This window comes from Pleurodeles waltl, chromosome 1_1 (genome assembly GCF_031143425.1).
Source record: "Pleurodeles waltl isolate 20211129_DDA chromosome 1_1, aPleWal1.hap1.20221129, whole genome shotgun sequence".
Lineage (NCBI taxonomy): Eukaryota > Metazoa > Chordata > Amphibia > Caudata > Salamandridae > Pleurodeles > Pleurodeles waltl.
Window position 1 is genome coordinate 440,567,874 of NC_090436.1, and position 12,400 is coordinate 440,580,273.

Here is a 12,400-nt window from a genome sequence, read left to right on the forward strand (position 1 = left end):
TTACTGGATTCCTTCGCTACAGTATCAGGGCTGAGAGTAAACTGGTCAAAACCTTGCATCATCCCCTTTTCTCCTGTCCCTTTGGATGGGCAACCCACCCTCCCAGACTACTTCTTTCCGTGGTGCCACACCACTTTTAAATACCTGGAGATACAAGTATATCACTCCACAAAAGACCTGAAGCAGGGCAACCTAGAGCGTGCCATCAGATCCATAAGTGGCTCCCTTCCCTTCTGGGGCTTGCTTCCGCCTATGGGCAGGGTGGCCATAACCAAATGTTAATTCTTCGTAGGGTGTTGTATTACTTTGCGGCGCTGCCAGTTGTCCTTCCCTGATCATTTTTCAAAACACTACATAGTTTATTAACTGATTTGCTCGGAGGGAAAGACAGGCCCCATGTAGCACTGTCCACAACGCAGTACTCACAAGACAGATGGGTTCTTAGCATGCCCAACCTTGAAATATATTATGCTGCAGCACAGTTACAGTGGCCACTTCAGTGGTTGAGCCTCAGGCTTTAGAAGAAATACATGTATCAAACCTTCTTGGTCTGACCCCAGTATACACCTGACTGACAGACAAGACATGCTCCCCCCCACACATGGTAATATCCTTATGGACATGGCCAGAGCTTGCTGGCATAGATATATACTCAGCAAACCTCCTAATATACCGTACTTGCTCCTGATCCCTGTGACACACTTATCAACCGCCCAAGACAGCACACCATGGCTCCGTGGCGAGCGGCGAAGCTTAAGGCGGTGGGAGACTATTTCTCAGAGGGCACGTTATTGACGTTTGGCAAAATTAGAGAAACCAATGGTTTACCCACTGGCTCATTTTTAACATGCTGTGCAATAAGACGCCTCATACAGGACACCTGGCACAATGGTGTCCGGGCATGGAGAGCGCTCGGGCTCGCTGGGACGCAGTGTTAACTACCCCTCTGTCCCAGAGGTCATGGTCAACGGCCCTGTCCATTGTTAAAGGAATATTGCGTAATTACAGGTTCTGCTATACACAGTTTAATTACTTACTCCAAGCCTATCTTCCCCCCGTCCCACTGCATTAAACCCATGTTCCCAGCAACTGACCCTAAATGTCCACACTGTGGTTTGTCTGAAGCAAGTTTCTATCACATGGTCTGGGAACGCCCCTCTTTGCAGGACGTCTGGCAACAGGTAGTAAAGTCTACAGTTGACTTAACAAACCATGCTGTCACCTAACCCGGAATCCTGCCTCTCGGGTCTGCGCCAGAGGGTTCAAACACCTTCACAGAATCATAGACCTGGAATTTACAACATTCAGGCGCCTCATTGCCACACATTGGAAGGCGTCTCTCGTTCCAGATAACACCAAATGTTTGCAAACCTTGCTGCAGTGGTCCCAGGCGGAGGCAGGGATACTACGTACACTGTGAGGAAAGGGCTTGGCACTATGGGAAACATTCATCATCATAACAATAGAGGCAGAAAATTATACACACACCCCCATGAATGCAGAACAACGTCATAACCCTATAAAGGGTGCAGCATGCTAACTAGCTTCTCTGTGTAATTACGAACATCAAGCTACTTCTCATCCCTTTAATATCAGAAGTCACCAATTTCTCCTCGCAAGACACCTCCTGCTATTGACCTACCTCCCCAGTTAGCCCTTCTGCTGTTACCGCCAACTAGACGTTGTCCTTCTTGCTTGGAGGCGCTTCCAACACTTGTGGGGTATCACAATCATTTAGGCTCCTGCCGGCATACTGTCGCCGAACGCACTGTTCCCAAGCCTCTGGTAATCAAGCATACTCGGCAGCCCCACACCCTCTAAAGCACATGGGTACTGATGTTTACTGAATTGTTACAACTAATACATTGTCCCTTTCCCTGGCCTATGTCCACCCTTCCCAGGGACACCTCCACTTCCCCAATACCCTCTCCTAGTACTGTCATATTAATACTGCGTCTATACCCAAATGTTCTTGTTTTTGTCATGCTCCTTCCTTTTGTTTTCCTTTTTTGTAATCACTTAAAAGAGCAAACTTAATAAAGAGATTTGAAAAAAAAAAAAAGGCTTGGGTTGGTTCACACTGGGAGCAACACCCCCCACTCCAGTGCTCGGGCCCCTAGGCTGCAGATCTCATTGCTGCCTTGTTGCATATGCGGGCGCAGTTGAGACGGATAATGTTTGGCTCTGATGAGCACTCTGCTTCCCCGCCACCACTCCCACTCACAGTGCGGGGTTTGTGCCCAGGCTCCCTCCAGGTCATGTGCGGCTGTTCTTGTGCCCTGCCATCTGGGGCCAGAGGCCTGGACCCACGTGGTCTGTGTCTCTGTGGTTGGGGTCTGCTGCCACCATCTGCCACGCTGTCAGGGCTCCTGTGTGTCGGTGTGCTCCCTCCGGGGTGGTGATCCTCGGTGGTAAGGAGCTAGGACAGGACCCTGCCAGTTGGCAGGCAGATGGCAGACTGCTTGGCTCACGGCACAGAAATTCGTCTAGAAGATGTCAGCCATCTTTGGTGGCTTGGCCATGCCCTCCCTGTGACTGTGATTATGATTTAATTTTGACATTTCTTAAGATACCAATTGAAGTTTGTTGAATGTTGTATATCTGTAAAGCGTCCTATCACCCTCCACAGTATACTGGCACTGAGCAGATTACTGGCTTGTCGACAGTGATATTGCTGATTGAGGAGTAAATTGGGTCCAGTAGGTGTCCAATGGGGTGGTGGGTTCGGTATTGTACTGGGTTCGGTCATGGTAATTGAGGTTTTCTAGACTGGCCATAGAGTTTGGGCCTGTACAGTCTTCTAGGTGAAAGTTAAGGTCTACGATGAGGGTGAAGGTGCTGGCATTGATGATGAGGGGTGATTGTACTGATGTCTTGTGCGGAGGTTGGACTTGGCCATGTTTCTGTGAGAAAGAGGAGTTGTGGAGCATGGTCATGCAATAGGTCCCTTATCTCTGTGGTGTGCAAGTGGGTGTTGAGTAGCATGCATGTGAGTGTGGTGTTTTGTCTAGGTGGTGTTTGGTCAGTGTGAGCATGCACAAGTGACTGATATGTGTAAGTGCAAGCGAGTGTGGAGCTGAATGTTGGGTGTGGGACACTGCATGAGAGCTTGCAGGATGTGCATGTGAATGACTCATACGGATTCGGTATGACTTAATCCGTAATTTAACCCTCTCTGGACTCAGTAGAAAAAAGTGTATAATTGCAGTATTTATCTGAAAGTACTTTTTTTTAATGGATGCTCTCAGGTCCTTGGACCCCAGGACCGATTTCTGGGAACATAGCACACCTCTTAAGGCTTCAGCTTGCTGTTCACTGTAAATTTCTTTGTACTGGCCTGCAGGGTTGCAGTAACACTCTCAGCAGTCAAGGTTAAGGTTACCACCACTATGGCATTTTCCTTCCTTAAGAGAGAAGGAGCTTGAATCTCTGATAACGGAATTGTTGGAGCAAAGATCACTGCACATTTGGATGCCTCTGGAACCAAATTCCTCGCATAAAGCTCTGCACCCAACACTCCTATTATTAGTTTTTCATTGTGACTGTCTGCAAAGCATGCCTATGTTAGCTGCATTCACTCCTACTTAAAGATTAGGAGCCATATCTTAGTCAGATAGAAAAAAAAAAATGAAGAAAAAAAAAATGAAAGAAAATGCACATTCTTGACATGGCGTGGGGCTGACCTGATGGTGAGATGAGTTTGAATGCTGGGCAAGGAGAGAGAAATAATGAAACATTACTGGAACGGGCAAATATAAGGAAGGTTTCTAAAGAAGGGAGTGAGAAACCGGAAAGAAGTGAAGGTAAAATGACAAAAAGAATGAATGAGGGATCAGAACAATTCTTTATAAACACTGGAAAAACACACTCCCTGTGATATGTTTATGGAACAAAAAAGACTTAACATTGATTACTACAGATTTTTCTAGTTCTGCCGATCTACTTATCTACATTTCTTCTGATTTACGAATAGAACCTCAAGACAGAAAAGCCTAATCATGGTAAAACCTTTAATCAGCATCTTGTCACAAACACACCTGACACTGATGGAGGTTTGATGCGCAATATATGCCTTAAAATGTATTATGTCCATGTATAGAAAAGAACCGGGCAGGCTTCTAGTTGTTTGTTTAATGTACATGCACAGATCTTTTCTTTTTTTGAGGAAGCTGTTACTTTATGACAAGTGTTACTTTATGACAAGTAATACTTAAAATGTCTACTTTCCTTATTTATGCTCTGTTTTTATCTTTCTTTCTTTAAAAAGATGCAATGATGGAAGAACGACCATGTCACAAACAGCTTTTGTCACTCTTGGAAGAAGGTGGACCGGACCCGCTCACATTCATTTTAAATGCTAATCTTCTGGTAAATGTGAAGTTAGTGACTTGTAAGTATGTTATATGTAAACCTTCTACCTGAATATTTATGTACTCTTTAATAATTGAAGTACAATGTATTGACATGATATGAATATCGGTATGTTTTTAAGATTGGGGAGTTGTGTTTGTGTGAAATAAGAATCAAAGCTTGCCCATATTTTATTTCAGGAACATTTGCAGGCACCTCATGTTTTGTACCCAAAAGGGTGAGCATTGAGAATGAGACTGTACAGTTTCATCATTCTGAAGGAAATAAAAAGTTTGATTTAGGAGCATCTTATGTCAGCTAAGTTAATAGTTTGAGGCAGCCCTGAAAGCTGTTAGGCAGCCATCTTGCATATAAAAATGACTTGGAGCCCGATTTAGAGTTTGACGGAGGGGTTACTCCATCACAAGGGTGACGGATATCCCATCCTCCAAAATATAAATCCCATGATATCCTGTGGGATTTATATATCACATTTGTGATGGAGTAACCCCTCTGACAAACTCTAAATCGGGCCCTTGATCTTGTAATATTGGTTGTGGTGTGGTATGAGTTAATCACACTGCAAATGGTGCATGCTGTGTTAGTGTTGTACCAATTTGCTACACCTGCAAACCCAGTATTGTATTGTAATAGTATTGTATTGTAATAGTATTTATATAGTGCTTACTACCCATGACGAGGCGTCAAAGCGCTTTTCGGCGAGTAGCATGCTACTCTGGAACCCAAAAGGAATTAGTGGTGGATCAGTATAGGGAAATATGAGTGCAGTTTTAGTATTATTATTCGTTAATTTGAGCCGCGGATTTGTGAGTTTGTTAGTTGGATTGACTGGAGTAATGGAGGGGTAGAGGAGGGAAGAATCCAGAAGTGTTAATTGGGAGTTTATAGTAATAGGATGAGGCTTCGGATGAGTAAAGGAGAGATGGAGGAGGGAAGAGTCAGTGGAAAGGGTTAGGGAGATCATAGTAGCAGGAGGGGTTTTGGATGAGTCAAAGTTGAGATAAATGAGGGAGAATTTAGTAGGTTTGTTTGGGAGATCATGGTAGTAAACTGAGGTTTGTGTGAGTTACATGTGGAAGAGGAGGGAAGAGCTTAGGCAGGGTTATTTAGGAGATAGAAGTAGTAGAATGGGTTTGGGATGAGTCCGAGTGGGGATGGAGGATAGATTGAGACATTATATATGGTGATGGGTAGACAAAGTAAAGCTTTCAAGAGAGTACAAATATAATATATTTTTTATTTATAATTTTATATATGTATATATATAAATATATGCATCCAAAAGTTCCCAAAATACTGAGGCTCATTACTGTGGCGGTCTGACCATGGACTCTGGAATTTCCATAACATATGTCAAATATTTCTTTGTACTCAAAGAAAAGGTCAGAGCACTTCCAGCCAGTTGTCCAAAAGTTTATCTTCATACAGAGGAACTCTCTGTGTGCTATTAAACTTTTGGACAACTGGCTGGAAGTGCTCTGACCTTCTTCGAAGAAGTCTTTTAGAGTCACGAGACCGAGGGACTCCTCCCATTTCGACTCCATTGCGCATGGGCGTCGACTCCATCTTAGATTGTTTTTTTTCCGCCATCGGGTTCGGACGTGTTCCTTTTCGCTCCGTGTTTCGGGTCGGAAAGTTAGTTAGAATCTCGGAAAAAACGTCGGTATTGTTTGCGTTCGGTATCGGGTTAGTTACAACGGATCGACACCGAATTTAGAAGAGTTCCGGTGGCCCTTCGGGGTTTTTTCAATCCCCCGTCGGGGCCTGGTCGGCCCGGCCACGTGTGAATTCAAGGCTGATGGAACGGACCCCACAGACGCCGACAGAACAAGAGCGTTTCGAGGAAGAAGAGAAAGCTTTCTCTATCCAAGAGTCGGACTCGGAAGAGCTCGAGGCCGAAGAAACGGCGAAAACCGTGAGTAAGACGTCGAAACATAAGACTCACGAGAAGTCAACAAAAGCCCAGGGGGCGCCACCGCCAACAGGCCATGGCTTAACCCAAACAAGCGGTGACCGAGCCAAGGCACGAAAAAGGGCACGCTGGTGTCGAAGTCATCCGACTCCAGTCGAGATACCGCCACACAGCAATCTCGGAACCGAGACATCGGCTCTGAGAAATTTCGGCAGCGGCACCGAACAAATTCGGCATCGAGACACCACCACGCCGAAAATTACAAAGGTTTCTTCGGAGCCTAAAAAGACCACCGAAAAAGTTTCGGTTCCGAAACATCCAGCCTCTGAGCCGAAAACAGGTTCCTATACAGAGGAACAAGGATTGGCCTCCCAAATGAAAAAACATAGATTTGGAGAGGAACTTCAAGCTGTAGAGCCAGACTATACTCAAAGGAGGCTCCACATTCATCAAGACACAGGGAAGATATCCACTCTACCTCCAATTAAAATAAAAAGGAGACTTGCCTTTCACGAAAAGGACAAGGAGCCACAGGCAAAGGTGGCAAAGAAAACAACTCCACCACCTTCTCCACCACCATCAGTGCACACATCACCAGTAGCAACTCCTCCACTGATGCACTCCCCGACTCATACTGCCATGAGTCAAGATGATCCCGATGCATGGGACCTTTACGATGCACCAGTATCGGACAACAGCCCAGACTCGTACCCTACCAGGCCGTCCCCTCCTGAGGACAGTACATCTTATACACAGGTGATCGCAAGGGCAGCTGCTTTCCATAACGTCACCTTGCATTCAGAACCAATTGAGGATGACTTCTTGTTTAACACGCTAACCTCCACTCATAGCCAGTACCAAAGACTACCTATGCTCCCAGGAATGCTAAAACATTCAAAACAAATCTTTCAGGATCCTGTTAAAGGCCGAGCCATAACTCCAAGAGTGGAGAAAAAGTACAAGCCACCGCCAACAGATCCTGTCTATATTACAACGCAGTTAACTCCAGACTCAGTAGTTGTCGGGGCAGCTCGTAAGAGAGCAAATTCTCATACCTCGGGAGACGCACCACCTCCAGACAAAGAGAGTCGCAAATTTGATGCTGCGGGCAAAAGGGTTGCAGCACAAGCAGCAAACCAATGGCGCATTGCCAATTCACAAGCGCTTTTGGCAAGATATGACAGAGCTCACTGGGATGAGATGCAACATTTGATAGAACACTTACCCAAGGAGTTTAAAAAAAGAGCACAACAAGTGGTGGAAGAAGGACAAAGTATCTCTAATAATCAGATACGGTCTTCAATGGATGCAGCAGACACGGCTGCAAGGACAGTAAATACTGCAATAACAATAAGAAGGCACGCATGGCTCCGCACGTCAGGTTTCAAGCCGGAAATTCAACAAGCCGTGCTAAATATGCCATTTAATGAACAGCAGTTGTTTGGGCCGGAAGTCGACACTGCTATTGAGAAACTCAAGAAGGACACTGATACGGCAAAAGCCATGGGCGCACTCTACTCCCCACAGAGCAGAGGCACCTTTCGCAAAACACCTTTTAGGGGAGGGTTTCGAGGACAACCTACAGAAACCACAACATCACAAACAAGGCCCACTTACCAAAGCCAATATCAGCGGGGAAGTTTTCGGGGGCAATATAGAGGGGGACAATTCCAAAGGGGTAGAGGAAAATTCCAAAGCCCCAAAAGTCCTCAAAATAAGCAGTGACTCACAAGTCACCCATCCCCATCACATAACACCTGTGGGGGGAAGATTAAGCCAATTTTACAAACAATGGGAGGAGATAACAACAGATACTTGGGTATTAGCAATTATCCAGTATGGTTATTGCATAGAATTTCGAGAATTCCCTCCAACAGTCCCACCGAAAACACACAGTATGTCGAAACAACCTATAAATCTTCTAGGATTAGAAGTTCAAGCATTGCTCCAAAAAGAGGCAATAGAATTAGTACCAAAACAAGAACTAAACACAGGAGTTTACTCACTGTACTTTCTAATACCCAAAAAAGACAAAACTCTAAGACCTATACTAGATCTCAGAATATTAAATACATACATCAAATCAGACCACTTTCACATGGTTACATTACAATAAGTAATCCCACTGCTCAAACAACAAGACTACATGACAACACTGGATCTAAAGGATGCATATTTCCATATACCAATACATCCTTCACACAGAAAGTACCTAAGGTTTGTATTCCAAGGGATACATTACCAATTCAAAGTGTTGCCATTCGGAATAACAACTGCGCCAAGAGTTTTTACAAAATGTCTAGCAGTAGTAGCTGCACATATCAGAAGGCAGCAAATACATGTGTTCCCGTACCTAGACGATTGGTTAATCAAAACCAACACGCACAAACAGTGTTCACAACACACAAATTACGTCATAGAAATCCTACACAAACTAGGTTTCTCAATCAATTACTCAAAGTCACACCTTCTGCTGTGTCAAACACAGCAATACCTAGGAGCAACAATCAACACAGTAAATGGAATTGCCACTCCAAGTCCACAAAGAGTCCAAACATTCCAAAATGTAATACAAGCCATGTATCCAAACCAAAAGATACAGGTCAAATTAGTAATGAAACTCCTAGGCATGATGTCCTCATGCATAGCCATTGTCCCAAACGCAAGGTTGCACATGCGGCCCTTACAACAGTGCCTAGCATCACAGTGGTCACAGGCACAGGGTCAACTTCTAGATCTGGTGTTGATAGACCGCCAAACATACATTTCGCTTCAATGGTGGAACAATATAAATTTAAACCAAGGGCGGCCTTTTCAAGACCCAGTGCCACAATGCGTAATAACGACAGATGCATCCATGACAGGGTGGGGAGCACACTTCAATCAGCACAGCATCCAAGGACAATGGGACATTCAGCAAAAACAGTTTCATATAAACCACTTAGAACTGTTAGCAGTGTTTCTAGCTCTGAAAGCATTTCAACCCATAATAACCCACAAATACACTCTTGTCAAAACAGACAACATGACAACAATGTATTACCTAAACAAACAGGGAGGAACACACTCGACACAGTTGTGTCTCCTAGCACAAAAAATATGGCATTGGGCGATTCACAACCACATTCGCCTAATAGCACAATTTATTCCAGGGATTCAGAATCAGTTAGCAGACAATCTCTCTCAGGATCACCAACAGATCCACGAATGGGAAATTCACCTCCAAATACTGAACACTTACTTCAGAATGTGGGGAACGCCACAAATAGATCTATTTGCAACAAAAGAAAACTCAAAATGCCAAAACTTCGCATCCAGGTACCCACAACATCAGTCTCAGGGCAATGCACTATGGATGAACTGGTCAGGGATATTTGCGTACGCTTTTCCCCCTCTCCCACTTCTTCCATATCTAGTAAACAAGTTGAGTCAAAACAAACTCAAACTTATACTAATAGCACCAACATGGGCAAGGCAACCTTGGTACACAACACTACTAGACCTTTCAGTAGTACCTCATATCAAACTGCCAAACAGACCAGATCTGTTAACACAACACAAACAACAGATCAGACATCCAAATCCAGCATCGCTGAATCTAGCAATTTGGCTCCTGAAATCCTAGAATTCGGGCACTTAAACCTCACACAGGAATGTATGGAGGTCATAAAACAGGCTAGAAAACCTACCACTAGACACTGTTATTCAAATAAGTGGAAAAGATTTGTTTATTACTGCCATAATAATCAAATTCAACCTTTACACGCATCTGCAAAAGAGATAGTAGGATACTTACTACATTTGCAGAAATCTAAACTAGCTTTCTCTTCCATTAAAATACATCTTACGGCAATTTCAGCCTACCTGCAAATTACGCACTCAACTTCATTATTTAGGATACCAGTCATAAAAGCGTTTATGGAAGGCCTAAAGAGAATTATACCACCAAGAACACCACCAGTTCCTTCATGGAACCTCAACATTGTCTTAACACGACTCATGGGTCCACCTTTTGAGCCCATGCACTCTTGTGAAATGCAATACTTAACGTGGAAAGTTGCATTTTTAATTGCCATCACATCTCTAAGAAGAGTGAGTGAAATTCAAGCATTTACCATTCAAGAACCATTTATTCAAATACACAAAAATAAAGTTGTTCTACGGACCAATCCTAAATTTTTACCAAAAGTAATCTCACCGTTCCACTTGAATCAAACGGTAGAATTACCAGTGTTCTTCCCACAGCCAGATTCTGTAGCGGAAAGAGCACTACATACATTAGACATCAAAAGAGCACTAATGTACTACATTGACAGAACAAAACTAATTCGAAAGACAAAACAACTATTTATCGCCTTTCAAAAACCTCATACAGGAAATCCTTTTTCAAAGCCAGGCATTGCTAGATGGCTAGTTAAGTGCATTCAAACCTGCTATCTTAAAGATAAAAGAGAACTGCCTATTACACCAAAGGCACACTCCACCAGAAAGAAAGGTGCTACCATGGCCTTTCTGGGAAATATTCCAATGAACGAAATATGTAAGGCACCAACATGGTCTACGCCTCATACATTTACCAAGCACTACTGTGTAGATGTGTTAACTGCACAACAGGCAACAGTAGGTCAAGCTGTACTAAGAACATTATTTCAAACTACTTCAACTCCTACAGGCTGAACCACCGCTTTTTGGGGAGATAACTGCTTGCTAGTCTATGCACAGCATGTGTATCTGCAGCTACACATGCCATCGAACGGAAAATGTCACTTACCCAGTGTACATCTGTTCGTGGCATTAGTCGCTGCAGATTCACATGCGCCCACCCGCCTCCCCGGGAGCCTGTAGCCGTTTAGAAGTAGATCTTAAACATTTGTACATTTGTAAATATATTACTTGAAACTTCATTATGTACATACGCATTCACTCCATTGCATGGGCACTATTACTAGCATACACAACTCCTACCTCACCCTCTGCGGGGAAAACAATCTAAGATGGAGTCGACGCCCATGCGCAATGGAGTCGAAATGGGAGGAGTCCCTCGGTCTTGTGACTCGAAAAGACTTCTTCGAAGAAAAACAACTTGTAACACTCCGAGCCCAACACCAGATGGCGGGATGTGCACAGCATGTGAATCTGCAGCGACTAATGCCACAAACAGATGTACACTGGGTAAGTGACATTTTCTATATATATATATATATATATATATATATATATTATACACACACACATTTTTTATTTATTTAATTTATTCATTATTAATATTCTTTTTATTTACTTATTTATAATTTGAATTTTATATATTTTATTTTGATTTCATTTTTCTCTAGTACAGTAGGACTAGAGTAGTAGATATGTAAATACATACTAAGGGAATATATGTTCAAGGAATATAATAATGGGTATAATATGAGAAGAAAAGTAGTATTGTAAAAACAAAAACTTTCAAGATTTGTAATATTTGAAGTTAAGTAATAAGTGTACTTTTCTAATATTATCTTTACTCAATTTTTGAATATCCAAATGCTTATGATAATAAAACATTTGATCAGTGTGATATAAAATGAGAGCAGGGATTCATAAATATCTAATATAACAACTTATCTAAGAGCTATGCAATGACTTATGAACATGTTAAGCATAGAATAACATACACACACACACACACTGGTATATATTTTATATATATATATATATATATATATATATATATATATATATATATATATGTTTGATAGCACGTGTAGCTGCAGATGCACATGCTGTGCATTAGTCCGCCATCTAGTGTTGGGCTTGGAGTGTTACAAGTTGTTTTTCTTCGAAGAAGTCTTTTTCAAGTCACAGGATCGAGTGACTCCTCCTGTTCGGTTCCATTACGCATGGGCATCGACTCCATTGTTAGATTGTTTTCTTTCCGCCGTCAGGTTCGGACATGTTTCCTCTCGCTCCGAGATTTTGATTTGGAAAACTTTGCAAATTTTTCTTTTCATCGGTATTGTATTGATCAGGTTAATATTCTTCCATCTACACAGCTGAACCTTCGGGGAACAACTTTGTTTGTCTTTTGCGGTGCGCGTGCCCAACTCTGGCCTATTCGGGCCAACCGCGTGGAGA

The 12,400-nt window shown here is 43.0% G+C and overlaps 1 protein-coding gene across 2 annotated transcripts in view; it reads left to right on the forward strand.

Annotated features, from left to right (window-relative positions):
* Positions 1-12,400, forward strand: part of ZFYVE16 (zinc finger FYVE-type containing 16) — a 429,022-nt gene that overhangs the window by 168,325 nt on the left and 248,297 nt on the right. For both annotated transcript variants that reach the window (XM_069224433.1, XM_069224442.1), the window contains one exon: positions 4,268-4,390. In XM_069224433.1, coding sequence (XP_069080534.1) covers positions 4,268-4,390 — 123 coding nt within the window. The remainder of the gene's footprint in view (positions 1-4,267; positions 4,391-12,400) is intronic.